We start from the raw sequence: 18882 nt of genomic DNA, 5'->3' as shown, positions 1-18882 counted from the left end.
TCTATAAATAAGGCATACATCATTCATTGTTACTACGATGTTATTAGCTCTTGCTTCCCAGGAACTGAAATATCCATAAAGTGATTATTTCACAGAGAAACAAGAAATCTGCTTGTTAACCCAGTTATAGATATCACATAAAACAGATATCACATCACATATTTGCCCGTTTATTATGAGTATAGGAATGCTCTACAGGCCATACTATCCAGCTTAATGGCTAGTTTCCTCCAGTAGCCATCAAGAAGCCTAAAATTTCATCACTGAAATATTTTTAAGTCTTAAAGACTTTTAGAGGAGAGAGAACTATAAAAGAGAGTATCTACATTTAAAGATAAAACAGCAGTCTAGAACGTATATACAATGTAAGAAGAAAATGGAATCAATAGAAGTTCTAAGCAGGAAAGTGATATTATCCAAATTATGTTGAAAATAACTCTGCTAGCAATGTGAAAAATGTATTAGAGGAAACACAGATGAAGAAAGAGAGATTAATATGGCACCCAGACTAAAGCACTGCAAAAAAAGAAAAGAAAAAATATTTAATAGATATTTTTCAAGTAGAGCCAAAAAAACTCTGTGTTTAATTGGATATAGATGGTAAGAAAATCCTAGAAGTCTCTAATTCAAAGTGCAGTCTCTAATTTTGACTTTTGACTAACTCTGATAATGCCAAGCATCAAAATAATAACCAGAAGGAGAAAACAAGTTTGGTATGGGAGAGAAGGCTAGGTTGGGTTTCCGGAGTCTGCAGGAGTCTGCAGAATATCATAGTACAGATACATTCAGTAAACAGCTAAAAATGTAGAAACGATGCTCTGGGAGGAAGTCAGGTGGGCAAGAAGTCAAGAGAAGTGGTCAAAGGGAAAAAAGAAGAAGGCCAAGAAAGGAACCAACAAAGCAGAGAGCTAAAAGAAGAACTAAAATAGGTGGGCACAATATACAAGGGACAAGAAAGCTTCAAGGAGGAAGTATTCACAATGTCCATCTCTGCTAAGAGATCAAGAAACATTCATATTGTGGCCACCGGATTTAGGCGACTTTGTGTAGAACATTGGAGATAGATATCTGATTTCACTGGGCTGAGTGAGTAAATGACTTAAGGAACTAAAGAGAATTCATAGACTACTCTTTCCAGATATTTGGAAATAAAGAAGAAAGAATGAACTGATTTAGCTATAAATCTTTACAGAGTCTACAGAGTGCAAGTCCCCGTCATTACTGAATGGAAGATGAAAGAAAACTAATGGAAATAAAGCTAACTGTAAAGTCTCTAAATTTCTTGCACTGGATGCCAATGATTTCAGCTGCAGGGGCCAACACAGAAGCCAAAAGCTACTGAAATGCAACTAGCCCAAACTGAGATGTGCTGTAGGAAACCCACACCAGATTCTCAAGACTGTATTTCCAAAAATGTAAAATATTTCATTAATGTTTATAACATTAATTATATGTAGAAACCATATTTTGGATATATTAGGTTAAAGAAAATATTTTAAAATTAATTTCACTTTTTCTTTTTTACTTTTTTTTAATGTGGCACTAAGTTTCAACAATTTAAAATTACATATATGGCTCACTTTATATTTCTATTGGATGACCCTGAGCTAAAGAATAAATACTGGATTGGAAGAACAGGTTTCAGAAAGGTTCCATCAGAGCCAGCCCTTATGTATTACATTAGGGTAGAAGTTAATGAAGAGATCACCCAGGACAAATTCATGATTTTATAGTTTAAGAAAATAAGGTCCTAAATGATCAGGTAGTTTACTCAGTCAACTAGCTAGTTAGAAACAAAACCCAGACTAGAACCCAGTCCACAGGTATCACCACCATTATTCTACCTCTTGAAATGTCAGTGAAAATTTAACAATTTAAATTTTTTAAAAGGTAAAAGCTCATCTTACTCTACACCACATTCAGTAAAATTACTTGTAAAAAATGTAACCCCCAAACAACTTAAACTTGGAATCTCAATAAACATAGAGTGTCCTTTGTTCACTAGTAAACCTATAATTTAACTAATATTTTAAAGTACATCAACCTAGGATTTATTTTGGTTTTATTTTACTTTGGGCATATATATATATACTCTGAATTTATTTCAACCCAATTCCACACTAATTTTAAAGAGACTATCATCCTTTTAAGTACATAGCTCTTAAAAAATAGTTGCAAGAAAAAAGTATCTGGAAAAGTTCAAAGAATTTACCTCTCAACCCTTGTGTTATTATCTGCCATTTGAAAGTGGTAACTTACTAAGACCTCATGGTGCTCATTAGTGTAATATTCATGGAAAATTGAAAGTTACTAAGTTCAAAGTATTTCTACAGTACATGATGATATATCATACTTCAAATTCTGGCAAGATTTAAAGTCCTCCTTTGCCCAATAAAACCTTCAAAGACTCATTCGACCATCATGTTGTAGGTCAACCACAGTTTCAGTACCACAAATAATTATAACCAATCAAAATCTTTGGCTGTAATTCCTTCAATATTCCAAGCTGCTATAAATCTATTTATACTTCCCATGTAAGAAAGTGTGCAAATTTTTTAAAAAGGAATTAGTTTTTTCATGCTAATTTTCTATATGAAATTGATAAAGAAACATCACTTGAAACTATATATAGTACTTAATTTTGTGAGATAGTTTAATAAGCCAATAACTGCCAAAATCATCATAGTTATTTCCTGGTAGCTATTGCTCCAAAATATAGTGCTGATAAAAAATAAAGATTATTTGATCAGACAATATGTTTAGTTCATTCTTTATATATACCCTATATTTACTTTAACAAATAAAACTACCATAGGTATTTCAAAATGACATTATTGAGAGTAATAAAAATAAAGAATACCTGCTTCCACTTCTTGAATATCTGCTGCTATCTCAATGTATCACATGGACAAGAGTTAGACATGCACAGGGGTGACTGTGCTTCCCAAAGAGGAGTTTTCAGATTTGATCTATATGTTTTTTTTTTTTTTTTTTTTGCCTTGCTGTTTATGGCCCCTCTTCACATAACTGGAGTTAGTAAACTCATTTATTTCAAAGGTATTCCATTCTGGACTCCTATATGGCAGCCTATCCAGTGGCTGCTGTTACTTACGAAAATACAGAGCCAGGTGCCATTTAAAACTGAACATCAGCAGATCCTTAAAAGGGCTTCTCAGTTTTCCCTGCTTGTATTTGCCTTTTTTCAGCTTACTATTTAGCAGATGCTAAGTGTCCCACTGTCATCTATTCTAGTAAAGCACAATTCAGCATGGAGCTATAGAAAATCACTGCTCCTTCAATGCTGGCAGACTAAATCACATTGTTGGCGTTTATGTCAAGCTACCTCACGTTAAGAATAACTGATAGTTGATGTTGATGAAATTGCATAAGCATCTGTGGTAGATTCAATGTCAATATTCTAGAGAATACTGATCACAAGCAACATTCGATAGGCCTTTAATTTGGTAATAAAGCCTATATTTTGGTATACACGATTTTTATTTCCTTAATTCTCAGAGCATCACTGAGAGATAAACTCACAAAATTCAATGACAGTCTTCAGTTTGTTACTACCAGTGAAAATCTGGCTGTGTTTAGGACTTCTTTGATACAGGCTAATATGAGACTTAGACATTTTTATGTTTACAGAAGGCAAAGAGTAGACAATTTGTTCAAGACCAACAAAACTATTTACGATTTCTTCCATGCAACTGTTCGCTCTTGCCTCAGAATTTTTGCATATGCCATGTCTAAAACTATTTTGCTTCTTCTCAGGTATGCACCACCCATCTTTAAAATCTACAGTAGTTTCAAATTCACACTTATTTTTCTTTCAGCCCCTCTTTCAGTAATACATTTGTTTTACTATCATGTTAAGAGCTGTTCATGTGGCTCTATAAATTCACTGCATTCAAGTATCTTTGCCTCATATCTACTTTGATCATCATACAACACACATGGGCAAAAACTGTATCTACTGTTTCTGTTATGTCATCTGACAACATATACCACTGTATGCTGTTAAACAAGCTAAATTTTAAAAATACACAAAAAACAATAAAACCCTGATGAGGGCTGGTCCACTAGCTTACTTTGTTAGAGTGTGGTGTTGATAATACAAAGGTCAAGTGTTTGGATCCCTGTACCAGCTGGCCACTGAATTAATTAATTAATTTTTAAAAAAAAACCTTGATGTGTAGCATTTGCCAATTTTCATGAAATAAATACTCCAACCATGGCTGATTTCATGTTGACAACATGAAGTCACTAAATGCAGAATTGGGAAGAGATGCTCATATCGACTCTTGGGAACCACTGTACCATGCTTGACACAATCTCTGATTTACTAAATGTCAATCTTCTCTGCTAATATGTCCACATACCACATTTTTCACAAGTTTCAAAAATGTCTATTTTCATTTTTTCTTATTCAAGACATATCCATCTAGTAGAGTAAGTTCTATGAAGAGAAGTACTTTGCCTATTTACTTTACTGTTGTTATAACCAGTGGCTAGTTCTGTACACAAAGTAGGCACTTAGAAAATATTAGCCAAAAGAACAAATTGCCAGTGTTTTTCAATATAACAAAATATTATGTAAGTAACCAGTAAAAGTTGTCCTATGTCTCACACCATAAAATAAATTTAACCTACACATGTGGAAAACAAAATAATCACAGAGAAAACTTTCAAGTTAAAGGGTACTTTAGAAGTTATCACATACAAGCCCTTCTTTTTATTAAAAATAAAAACTAATCCACAGAAATTAATTGACAAGTTAATTCACACATAGTCCCTTAGTGCAAGAGTGATCCTAGAACCCAAATCTCTTGGTATCTGGTCCAAATCTTTTTTTCTACATAATCACGACTGCCCCTTGAGTTACTGCCTATTTGAGCTAATAACCTGTAGCAAAGCTGCTAACGTTTTGAAAAGTAGACTTTTTCTTTAGTTTTAATCATTAATTCATATTGCAGAACCAAATTTGATATAAAATCGAATAAAAGACAAGCCAAGCTAATTATAAGAATATAAGTGACAAAAGAAAGACTATAATTATAAAGGATATTTCTGTATATATCAAATGACCTTTTCCTCAACATAGCATCATAGGATCTGAGATGAGCCCAAATTCTCATACATGCCATATTTAAATTCAGAATCATCTGTGAATTTAATTACCTTAATTACTATCTCCTCTACCTAATCATTAGTACAGAAGTCATATAAAATTAGACTTTATACTGATTCTAAAAACAATTACCAAGATCTTTTCACAATTCAAGGTTCACAGAAGCAAAAGGCATAAACTGTAAAAATGGCCAAGAATCTATGAACATCACTGTAATATTTTAGGGACCTATATATATTTAGTTAATCAGAGAGGAAAAATTCTTTTTTAGATAATATTTGGAATTTTTACCCATATGTTTTTAATAAGCCCAAAACTGAGATACACTTAAAAGAAGCATAATCTATACTGAATTTTATTTTATTTATTTATTTAATTTTGGGGGGGGAGGCTGGCCAGTACAGGGATCTGAACCTGTGAATTTCTTTTAATGGTTCAATTAAGCTGACAGACTCTCAAGGCGTTTCTATTATGAAACAAATGAGTAAAACAGAAGAAATTTAAAGAATTGATCAATAACAAAAAATATATAGTTAACATTACACTATTTGAACTAGTTTCAGATGACAGGTATCCTCATGGGAAATTCTTTTTCTCCATTTTATTATTGTTACCATTTAAAAATCCACAATGTCATAAATCATGCTATAGAATCATACATCCTTGAAAATAACTAAATACATCACTTCCCTCATTTCTAGAGAAAAGGTGAATATTCAAAGATAATTGCAGGAGGTTAAGTTCATTAGCCAATATTCCCCTAACACCTTAGGCAGTTTTTTTTTTTCCCCAGTATGATCTTATTACTGCCTAATTACCCATATTGCTTTTCTTCCTTTTTGTTAAACTAAAATTCACCCAAGCAATTTAACCTTTCATTTAGAATCATTAAACACACCCCCCTCCTTCACTGATAATTGACCTCTTTCTTTATTCACTGATTTCCCCCCTTGATTTATTACAAATCTTTTTTGCCAAATGTGGATCCATTCTGTTAATACATTCTTTACCTTCTTTCAACTCAATTAACACACTGTCACTGTTACCAAAGCTTTCCTATTATTTCTTCAAGTTCTTATTGCTCTTTAAAGATCCTCAAATAGAATAATGAATTTTTAATAAAGCTGGAATATTTTAATGATTCTTATTTAATTCTACGGTGAAATTTATGTGAGACATACTATTCTCACTGAAATATTTCCTACAGTATTGTCATAATACTCTATGGTAACTTTCTAGCAATGCAAATACACAAATCTTTGCAATGTAACATGACCTCTAAAAGCACAGAAAGCCATATTATAATTACCATATCCACAGCTAAGTCAAACTGAGCCAGCTTCTCTGTCAGCAATTTCAACACCCATACAATTTTTAATAAAGTGAAACCTACACTTGAGCCATCAGTAAATATTAATGTGACCTCTGAGTGTGAGTAAACCTGTCACCAGATAATACAAAGGAGTAACCTTTCATAATATGGGTCATTGAGGTTTCTCATTAATGCAAATAATTTTAAAAATAAAACAAAACAAAAAACAAAAACAAAAAAACAGGTGCTCCTGTTCTCTTCTTGGAAAGAAATGTTTTCTTGAGTTCCAAAGAACTGATAAACTTTGGTGGCTTTCTCTTGAAGCCCTTTCCCTTTCTTAACAGCTACAGACACATTTCCCAGCAACTGCCACCTCAACTCACCAAAAACAGTGCCTTTTTTTTCTAATAGGAAAAGAAAAATGGGAGGGTAACTACTGACCTTGGATCAAATAAGGTTATGTTCAGGTTTATCTTGAGATTTCTTCCACATTTCTAGGACCTAATTTATGAAACAGAATATGGAATCTAGCATCTTTTTTTGTAAGTACAAGTGAACAAAGTGTCTACTGGTGAGAAACGCATCTTAAGTTGACAAGAGAGACGGATATAAGCAAAACAAGATTAACCATTAGAAACTTAAAAATCCTACTCCCAGAATAAATTACAAGAAATAAAGTAAGATTTCTACAACTTTCTTATTTTGAATAATTTTAAGCAAATAGGAAAGAATTTTGCTTTTACCCATCTGTAAAACATTTACCTGCCAACTTTTAAGTTGTTGATTTTTAATAATTTCAACTAAAGACATAACCTTGATAAGTATACACTCATTTGATGCCTTTGATCAATAAAGACCCAGTGTTCAAAGTGTCCTTATCTGTTCCAGAATTTCTGTGTAATGTGCAAACACGGCTCCACCTCTTTAAAAAAAATTAAATCAGTTTTGATTCCATCTTCAAAAGTACACAACATTATTTTTCTGATATTCTGAGAAATAGATTCTTAGGTCCAGACTCACAATTCCATCTTGATCCCTAAGACTATTTTCATGCAATGTTTTAAATGGAAGGGACCTTAAAGATCAACTAGTCTATACCTCTTATTTTGCAGATGCTAGAACTACCCAAAGGAATAGTTAAGATAAACTGTCAAAGGTCACTCAGCCAGATAATAAGTGATGCAACTGAAACTAGAAGGAAGATTTCCCAGAGCCTAGTCCCATAAGTTTGCACTGAGGAATTGGCAGGTACAGGCTTTCAGATTTGTTTTGTGTAAAAGCAAATAACAATTTTTAATTAGTTAGTCAATTACTTAAATAAAATCAGTGTTTTCAAATGCTGTTCAATAATGTTTTATAAAAATTCACTTCCTTTTACATATTACAGGTAGTGTTAGAACTGCTTGTATTTTTTGGTGCTTAAAATGATTTTCTATTGCCACTATAACAAATTACACCAAATTTAGGAGTTTAAAATAATACCCATTTATTCTCTCACAGTTCTCTAGGACAGAAGTCTGATGGATTCAGCTGAGTACTCTGCTTAGGGTCTCTCAAGGCCACAATCAAAGTGTTAGTTGGTCTGGGCCGCTATCTGGAGACTCCTAGAGAATCCACTTCCAGGCTCATTAGGTTGTTGCAAAATTCAATTCTGTGGTTGTAGAATGAAGGTCCTTGTTTCCTTACTGGGCCTTTGTGTAAAGGTCATTCCTAGCTTCTGGAGGCAGCCTCCTTTCCTCTGCTCATGGTCCCTTGAAGCCAGCAACATTATGTCAAATCCTCTTCTGCTTTGGGTCTCTCCAATTTCTGCTACATTTCCCTAACCTCCTCTTCTGCCTCTGCTTTTAAGGGCTCATGTGACTACATTGGGCCAACCTGAATAATCCAGGATAAACTCCCTACTTTAACGTCAACTGATTAGTAACCTTAATTGTATCTGCAAAGTCGCTTTTGCAACGTAGGTAACTTATTTATGAACACAATATCTCATCATATTCATTGCCCTAGGGATTAGGGCATAGAAACTTGGGACCAAAGTTCTACCTACTACACTTAGCACATATTTTATTGATGTAACCTGAAGGAAATGTTAGTGTTTTTCTAACGGATTATATTGTTCAAACTCTAACAAAAAAAATAACTTTTCACCCCTAACATTTATATATCCACTTCCAGGAATGGCTCTGATTGGCCCCACTTAGATCTAGTGCTCACCCCTCCACCAGTCACCAAGGCAGCTTCATGGATATGTGACCAGAGTCACATACAGGTCTGAACACAGAAAGATCCACACTTGGGGCTTAATGATCTAAAGCTACCAGCTGGAAATCCTTAATACTTTGAATTTGTTTTGTAAATGAAGTCCAATAGGACAACTGAGCATGTGTTTGGGACTTGTTATCTGGAAAAAAAAATTTTTTTTTTTTTTTTTTTGTGACTGACTAGTATGGGGATCTGAACCCTTGACCTTGGTGTATAATCAGCACCACACCCTAACCAATTGAGCTAACCAGCCAGCCTTTTTCTTTCATTTTTGGAGAATATTTCCAAAAGTTACAAAAGTCTAGGTTGAGAGGTTTTGTTTTTTTTTCCCACCACTTTAAAGATATCTTTCAGTTCGCTCCTGTCTTATATCAGTTGAAAAGGCCACTATAGTTTCACTTTTTTAAGGTAATATGTCTCTTTTTCCTTTCAAGATTTTCTCTTTCTCTTTGGTTTTCAGCAATTTGACTACGCTGTGACCTAAATGTGGTTTTCATTGTATTTATCCTGACAAGGTGAATAGCACTTCCTGAATCCGTGGGTTGATGTCTTTCATGTTTGGGAAAATTCTTGACCTTAATCTATTCATATATTGCTTCTTCTTCATTCTTTCTCTCCTCTTCTTCTGGGACTCCAATACACGGAGGTTGGCCCTTTTCACTACTAGACTATATACACTATTCCTGTGTGTTTCATACTTTTATTCCCCCACACTCTGGTCTAGATATTTTCTAACTGACTTATCACCCAGTTCACTAATTCTCTCCCCAGCTGTGTCTAATTTACTACTAAACTCATCTACTGATTTCCTTATTTCAGTAACAGTAGTTTTTCATATCTAGAATTTCTTCGAATTCTTTTTTAAAGATTCTTATTCCCTGATAAAATTATCCATACTTTCAACTTTTTAAATACATTGATTGTAAGTATTTTATAACCCATGTCTGATCATTCTAATACCTGCTTCACTATGAGATTCTTTTCCATCGTCTATTTTTTGTTGTTATTTTTTCTTTGTCCTGGCTTCTGATATTGCATGGTATAATTTTTTTATTGAACAACAAGTGTCATGTATGAAAAAATTATAGAAACTCAGAATGATGTCTGAGTTCTGGTGATGATAGACAAAGTAAAAGCAGATCACCTTAAAATAAAGACTGAGTTTATCGAAGCTTCATTTCATTCGTGTAGGTGTGGTCTATTTCTAATTCTGAGGATATTGCCCTGCAAGGGTTCTATTGAAAAGCTTGGAGTGTTCTATCAGGGTTCCTCCTCCTCCTCCCTGAATTCTAGCTTGTGACTCCTTCACACTATGAAACTGCCTTCATTCTTTGATCTTTACCCCTTTGGTAGTGCTCCAAGCTTTTAGATATTTTTTTAATGCAGTTTTCTCATTTTTCTCAGTCAGTTTGGGTCTTAATTTGAGATAAACTAGTCTATTATAACTGGAAGTGGAAATCAGCTACTGATTAATCCTAGTGACTTATCTTAATGTATATCTCTTTACCTTATTGGTTCCAAAATTGTTTAAGATAGGTAGTAATACCTATGTGATAGTTTATTTGTCTCATGTTATATTTCCTGCTTGAAACTTAAGCTGTTTACTGCTCTAAAATCTTAATAAATTCTCTGTTAGAATAATTATCTAAACTTGTATTCAAACTGCTTTTCAACAGCTCGATCTGACTCCTTACGTACAACCTATGATGTGTATTTGAGAGCTCCTTCTTTGTGAGTGCTGTCTTGCCCTTGTTTTTTTAAACACAAGTAAGAGTGTTCTTACAAACTGCATTTTTATAGTAAAAATAAACAGTTATAAACATAAGCACCCACTATTTCATAGAATGCTTCCTGTGTAACTTTGTTCTTTGACAATTTCTAGTCACCTCTCAAAAGATATAAGATTTATAAAATGAGATGAGCAGAAGCTATGGATATCTCCTATATCTCCTAGAGTTATGTTATCATAAAATCTCAATAGTTCAAAATTGAAATTTATGATCACTCAAACATTTCTAAGCTATAATCTGTCTCTGAACTAAGAAAATGTTTTATTGCACAATTAAATGTATATACATTGTAAAGACAGTTTATCCTACTTAAAGCAAATTGCTATTAAGGACTGCCTTAAGGACACCAACTTTTTGTATGCCTATAAATAGCATTTAAAAAATCAGTTTAATCTATTTCAAATAATAGCAATATTACTTATCTATTTCATCTTGTTAAAAAAATATTTGCGAATATTTAGTCATGAATCTGAATTATTATGAGTAATTAGAAGTGCCAAAAACTAAATCTCTCTTCAAAATAAACTGCAACACAGGATTTTACTCTCTGGCATTTTATTGTCAACTTACAAAACAAACAAACAAACCTAAAAACCTAGGCACTTCATCCTGCCTTTTCTTTGAAAGTCATGGTCTTTCTAAATTTGTGTTCCTAAAAATGTACAATATTAAGTATAAACTCAGAAAAATATCTGGCTATGGTCAAAAAAATTTGGAATCAGTGCAGATAGAATAGTTAAGTATACACAATTACATTTTCTCAGCTCAACTGGTAACTGGCTTTTAAAACAATTATGGGTCACTACTCAGTATTATCATTGCTCTGGGCATTAATCTCAAAACATGAATTTCCTTTTTTAGCAGACTTCAATTAATTTCCCTTGGTGGGTCAAGGGACTTTTAAGGATTTACAAACACTCAAGACACAAAGGAACTTGCACCTTTCATTTTTTTTTCAAAGACTCTATTCCGTTTCATTTATTTCCCTGGTTCAAATCTTCACAACTCTTTGCTCATTTACTGCTAGAGATGTAGCCATCACACTGACAGTCTGTCAGAGAATGACAATTAGTTTAGCATATCGCAAACCAGCTGTTGAAATTATATGCATACTATATGTTCATAATATAGTGTTAGTGCTATTAATGAAGAAACTACAATCCAGGAACCACTGTATCAGAAATCTGACTATGAAAATGGAATAAAATAAAAGATCCAGATATACCTGGGTCTGCATTTCTTCTTTGCTGAGAATGTGTAAGCTGCTCAACCACACCATCACACCACAACACATAGAGGCATCATAAGATGATGTTTAAAAACACAGCTTTCATGTGAGGCACTTCAAACCTTTGCTCTGCTGTTTAGTTATTATGTGCTTAAGCAAGTTACTTAACCTCTCTAAGCCTCAGTGTTCTCACCTATAAAATGGGGATAACAACAATACCTACTTCATTGGGTTTTTTTCTAATAAGGATTAAGTAAAAGTAAATCTAGAACTCTTAGCCCAGTGGCTGAAAAATAATAAGCAGTCAATAAATATTTAAAAACTGTTATGTTGTTTTTTTCTCTCTACATAGACTGCATGTCCTTGTCCCTTTGTCTTTGGATCTGATCACCACAACACTCTCACCAAGTGTTTACCAATCTTTGAGAGTACACCTTTGCTTCATAGCAACTACCTCAACGTTTTCCAACTCACACTTTAGGATTTCATCTTAGTTCACCTTAGACACACTCCAGGGAAGTAGCAGGATACAATGGAAAAAGATTTAGCCACAGCGTTGTGCAACAGAAATATAATGCATGTCATATGCATATTTTAAATTTTCTACTAGCCACATTTAAAAAGAAAAAATAAACAGACGAAATTAACTTAAATATATTTATTTGAATATTACCATTTTAACAAGTGGCAGTAGCTACATTTCAAGTGCTCCGTAACCACATGCCTACTATATTGGACAGCACAGGCTTACAGTCAAGTGGAACCGGATTCTATTGCTGTGCTATTTGCTTGCCATTTACTTGCCCTGAATCTCAGATTCATGATGTTAAAAATAACTGTCTCCACATATTGTTATGACAATGAAGTAAAACGGCATACCCAATGCACTTAGCACAATGCCTATATACAGGGGTGCTCATTAAACAAAAATTCCCTCCCCTGAACCTTCTACTGTGAACTGAACAATGGCTCGATATTAGTGTAATCTGTCATCTAGCTCTTCTTCCTTTTCTTCTACTCTACTATAAACTGAGGCCTTTTCCCCTACCCTCATAGCTCTCTCTCCTTGCTTCCTAGCAACTATAAATTGAATGGCTGGACTTATATCTGAAAGCCATGCACCCTTCTACTCATGACCCAAAGTATGTGGTCCTAAGAAACTAAAAAGATCCATTCCTGAAAGAGAGATCCTATGATCTCCTTCTCCTCTGCCCCTGTCTTACCCACCTGCCCAGCTAGCCCTGCTGCCTACTAAGCCAGAGCGTCTACCTCATTCAGCTGCTACCACTGTTGCAGTGTCTCAGCAACTGCCATCAACATCATTGCTTCTCCATTTGAAGACAGACTGGCCTCAAACATAAAAAAGTTTGAGCATCATTCCGCAAAATAACTGGCCAGGTCAAGGTCATAAGAAACTAACACAGACCAAGGAACTGTCACAGGTTGGAAGAGACTAGAGAAACACGAAAAATAAATGAAATTCGACCCAGAGAAAGGACATTAGTTGGAAAACTGGAGAAATTTGAATAAGGTCTATAGACTAGTAAACAATATTGTACCAATGTCAATTTCTTGGTTTCAATAATTGAACTATGATTGTGTATAATGTTAACATTAGGGGATTATACAGGATCCCTCTAACCTATTTTTGCTACTTTTCTTTATGCCTAATACTATTTCAAAATAAAAAATTAAAACACTTTTAAATGTGATTATTTGGAACTTTATTATGAAAGAATCTTATGTTAAGCCTATTGCTGTAAGGCTATCACACAGGTTAACGAAAAGTCAATTCCAAGGTATAGAAAATCCACTTTAATCACTACTATTAGTTTGCAAATCCACTAAGAGAGTATTATGCCCCCTACATATACTCAGTAATACTGAGGACTTGATGATAGCAAATCATATTTTGTGAGACCAATAATGTTTTTAAATAAATATACCTTTTGAATTAACATTACGGGACTGCCCAGTTGATTAGAGCATGGTTTTATAACACCAAGGTCAAGGGATCTGATCTCTGTACCAGCCAGCTGCCCAAAAATATAAAATTGAATTAACACTACTAATAACACGTTTAAACAATAGCTACACTGTCACCAATTTTTAAACAAAGAAAGAGACAAGAAAAGATAAGGAAGAGATGCAAAGATACGTATTCCAGCATGCACTCACCTCTCTCCCCTAGACCTTCCATGCTTTAGGAAACAACACTGGTCAACAAGTTCCGAACAAAACCCCTCACAATAGAAGGGACAGTCTGTTCTGCTACAGCACATGTTTTTGTAATCTGAATTCACTCACAGACAGTTGGTAAATGGAGAAAGGATTTTAGTATAATGAAGAAGGTACACTGGTTCATATGTGATTTTTTTCCCCCTACATTGTTAATGTTTTGCCTTATTAGTAAAAGCAACTGAAGGCAGGTACGCTAATGGCAGCAAGCCTGGCAGCAAGCCAGGAAAGAATCAGTATTATACATTCAACCCTTCCCTTAGAAGCAATTGTTGCAAGGTGAATCCTGATCTTTGTTTTAACAAAATATTAGAAATAAATAAATAAAAGTAATCCAAAACAATTATCAGAACACACATCTCAGATATCAATATATTTTGTACAAAGCTCACAACACTTTCTCTACTTGCAACTTCTGATGACAATGTCCCTCTGCCCCCCTGTATCCATAAAAAGCCTCACCCCTTCCTTATATCACCTACCATCAAGCTACTTTCACCCTTTTTGTTTTAAGTAAAATCCTGCCTGCAGTTTATTTGTTTATTAGGAATGTCAAGTCTTTTAAACTGTGTTAGTATAAAGTTGCATAAGCCCTATTAAGTATGAATTTGCAAACTGAAAATTTTTCAGAAATGCATGTAGTAGAAATATAGTATAGTAGAAATGCTGTGTTTCCACACTTCTGAACACGAAATTCTGTCCCAGGATTTTTTTAAACACAAAAATGTTATACTACCTTGTTTCCTGAGGTTACTTATGTATCAATAAAATGTGTTATTAATATCAATTTTTAAACAAAATGACAAAGTACATTTTATATTTAGCTTTAAAATCAACGTTCAGACGTGCATTTCTGTATTAATCACACATTTTTTTAGGTAGATAGTATGTTGCAATGTAGTAATAAACTTTATCTCCCATGTTGAAACCAGACTAATGCATTTGTTAGAAAAGTAAATATTCATTGTTGTTTGACATAGATTAAACGTATATTATCAACATTAATCAAATCAACATCTTTTGAAATGAAGTAGTCTATAAATTGTATGAAAATATAAGGATAGTGTCTAGAAAGCATTTTTTCTCATAAAACCAAAAAGATACTTTAAATACTGGCTTTTATAGTATTATATCATGCTAAAGAAGAATTTAGTGTCATACTTTTTATTTCTTTCTCAAAGACAGCAACAATATTGCTTTATGATCATTTGTTGTTACATAATATAATACCAATCACTAAGCATTCTTTTATGTAAATTGCTCCTACTAGCAACAAGCATTATTAAAGAAAGTTTGTGTTATTTGTACATGACAAAGATATAGCACATAACTGACTCACTAAAAATACAGTTCAACCAGAGTATCTATAATTCACTGTATTAACTCCAACTTGAATGTTTTTGAAATTTATATAATAAATATCAATCACTTTAATATTTACATAAAATGATAGTGTTCTCTTTTAAACATAATTCATGATATGCTAGGGTACTTTTATAGACCCACACAACCCTGAATTTCAAGGAGCCTTTTTTAATTTTTCAATTACCTATCAAATCCATTTACTTAGAGATAGTCAACATGTTCTTCATGAGGAAAACAAAAAAATATATATATATATATGTATATACACACGCGCACACACACATACACACACACATATACACACACACACACCACACAGTTGTCTCCTTATAGTGTGACCTCTTTCACTTGGGTGGGTATCCTCTCCATCACAGACTAAGTGAGGATGTAACCTTGTCAAACTAAAGGCAGAAGAATAATGAGCATATGACAGGCTAACCCAGCATGGAAAAGGATGTTAAGGAGGTTATAAAAATAGTACTCTGAATGACAAAACAAAGGTACACTCTGAGGAGTAGGTTAACATCAAAGAAAGCACTCAGAACCTCAGAAGTATTTAAACCCCATCCTTGGATTCTGCCATTAAAAACTCCAGTGCAATTTATTTATTTCATTAATTACTAACCAGATGCAGTTAATATTTCAAATGAATACTGGTAGAACAATCTTGAAGGAGACACATCTACTTCCATAAAGCACTGGCCATAGATAAGTATGAACAAGTAGATAATGTTTTGGTTTTACCAAACAATTATAAATTATAATCCAACAAGGCAAAAATCATTCAAATTCAAGAATGAGAAATATAAATTGGAAAAGTCTTCACTCAACAGTAGGTTTTTACTCTCACTAAAACAAATAGCAGTAATTCTGCCACATAGCTGCTACCCCGGTGCACTAACTGGCATAACAGGAAGTCATACTGAAACATTTTTACAAGTAGCTGAAACCAAAAGAACTTAGACAAGTTCTGTTTCACTCTTCTCATTATGAATTTGCTTTTAAAAAAACAAAAATTTCAAATCTAAGCCATTCAAGCATGTGCTAGGACTGTATTATATCACTGTGTCATATATGCACACTCGGACAATCCTTTCTACATAAAAACTGAAATGAAATTTTTGTCTCTGACCAGTCGTAATAGTTTAACAGAGAAACAGTGCCACCTTTTGGTCTCAAACAAAAGCCTCCAGCACTATTCTTACAAACTGCCTTTTTCAGTTAAACTCCTGATGCATATAAATATTACTGAATTTCATGTCATAATTATCACCTTCTAGAAATACTTTTTAGCTACACAATCTAAGAAAACATTGGGGTAACATAAAAGTCGCTTTCAAAATATTCCAAAGCAATATGTATTTTGGATCATCAGTGTAATAATTTCTAATCAACGTTTCGTTAAACACATTCTACCAAATCCAAGTATATCGGTCAACTGATATATTTTAAATATAAAAATCGTTTATTTATAGCATTGTTACATTTCGCAACTGATTTTTAAAAACACACTATATTTAAAATATACTCATTAATTTATTAATTGGCAATATGGTATTAACAGTGGATTACCAGCTAAATCAGCATAAGTATAAATAATTGTATATACAAAAATAGTATGCTCTGAATTACTTACACCAATGAAACAATGTCACCACGTTGTACTTCGAAATTCCTCACTTTCCAGTGGTTCAAAAGTACCACATCAGGTGACTGGCTCCCTCCAGGATTCAAAGAAGGCTAGAAAATAAAGATAAAGAGACATAGCTATCATTTGTACTTTTCAGTGTTCATGGTTCCCTGCACTTCATAGCTCAAGTGGAATACAATAAAACATTTTTAATATAGTACCTTTCAATAAATTGCTGTTCTAAAGTAACTGCAAATGATAAGTTTTCAAAAAGGCACATCAGAATCCTTCACAGATGAACCAGGAAAAAATAAATTACCAATATTTATTTGAAAGGAAAATATGCTAGATATTCCAGTAAAGAGGTATGAAAAGCTTTAAGAAGCATTAAAAAGCACGAGGAAGAAGTGAGTCAAAACTCCCAACAGAATAGTGAGATAGGATTTAATTCCACAGTGGTATACATCATTACTCTCTCTGGGAAAAACAGGAAATAATCTCAAATCAACCAGAAAAAGACCCATACAAAGAACTGAGAAGAAACAGGTAATGGAACAATCATGAAAAACATGGATATTTCCTACCTTGACCTCTCTTTCCTCGAGAGAGCACGTACCAAGAGTCCTGGCCCGAGTTTGAGCCTAATAAGTGGCCTTCATTCTAGGATTCAAGCAAGTCTATCTGTGCCAGAGGACTGATGGAACAAGAACTGAGAAACATCTTGTGTAAGAATTCATCTGACAGTCAGGAACCATGAAGGCACACAAATTTGACTGAGGAGCTATGAAGCCAACATACCTGTCATTTGGACAGGGGTACAGAAAAAGCCAATGGATAATGACTCAGACCTGAGGTGAGAATAGTGAGACAAAAGAATAAGAAAAATTGAGAGCTTTTTCTCTGTGAATATCACCTGGGAAGCAGCAATTACTGTGGTGATGAGACATGTCCGAAAGTACAATTGAGGCCACCTTCACTGAGGTCTCTTCTTGCTGATGGTAGCACAAACCACATAACCACAGCAACCAGGGTAGGAGTAAGGAATATAGTGAATGCCAGTCAACAGCCAGTCCCTACAGCAGTAGTGACATGCTCTTTTTTTGAAGATGCCTGCAAGTATTTGTAGATTTTCTACAAATTAGGTGTCGGCGAAGATGTCTAAATTTTGCACAGAAGCTATTACCATGAACTTATTTTTGACTCCCCAGGTTTTTGTGGCCAAAAAATATTGGGTATCCTTGGTGATCTCAAACACTCCCAGAGCTTCTGCCAATTCCTTTATGTGATAATGCCTAAATCTCTTAGTTTTGAATTCCCTGCTAGTAATTTCACTTGACTATCTGACATGAAAGTCAACATGATTAATGGAATTTGTCATCATTTTCTACCAGCTAAAAAATTTTCTTCCTTATTTTCTCTCATCCTATTTACCATTTTGCTGGTAAACTATCTTAAAATCTTATAGTTTTTATACAAAATGTCTTTCACCTATGACACATCTTTTTTCTTCTCTCTACCATCATATTTCAAGCACCAATCATACAACTCACTATATAGATCTACACTAAATAGTCTCTCACCTCAACTCAGAAAGAAATGATAGTTATATAATCTCAAGCAAGTTACTTAACTTTATTATGCCTTTCTTTACTAATAAAATAGTGATACTCGGTAACAATTACCTAATTAAATAATAATAGCCAATACCTACTGAGTGCTTACTGTTCACAGTGTTCTAATAATAGCCAAACATACTAAGTGCTTAAAATGTGCAAGACACTGTTTAAGGGCTTTACAAATACTAACTTATTTGGTGAGATCATTCATTTACGTGCTCATAACAGTTCTTTGCCGGGCCGGCCCGTGGCTCACTCGGGAGAGTGCGGTGCTGATAACAGTTCTTTGCCTCTAGTTAAACTCTCAATA

The 18882-nt window shown here is 33.8% G+C and overlaps 1 protein-coding gene across 8 annotated transcripts in view; it reads right to left on the bottom strand.

Moving 5' to 3' along the window:
• Nucleotides 1-18882, bottom strand: part of IMMP2L (inner mitochondrial membrane peptidase subunit 2) — an 896337-nt gene that overhangs the window by 796045 nt on the left and 81410 nt on the right. For 7 of the 8 annotated variants that reach the window (XM_063100446.1, XM_063100444.1, XM_063100443.1 and 4 more), the window contains one exon: nt 16963-17066. In XM_063100446.1, coding sequence (XP_062956516.1) covers nt 16963-17066 — 104 coding nt within the window. Of the gene's footprint in view, nt 1-16958; nt 17067-18882 lie in introns of those variants that run through there. The other variant, XM_063100449.1, reaches the window with a different exon arrangement.

Source organism: Cynocephalus volans, chromosome 6, assembly GCF_027409185.1.
Source record: "Cynocephalus volans isolate mCynVol1 chromosome 6, mCynVol1.pri, whole genome shotgun sequence".
NCBI lineage: Eukaryota > Metazoa > Chordata > Mammalia > Dermoptera > Cynocephalidae > Cynocephalus > Cynocephalus volans.
The sequence above is the reverse complement of the archived record's forward strand: the minus strand, read 5'-3'. Positions and strand labels throughout refer to the sequence as shown.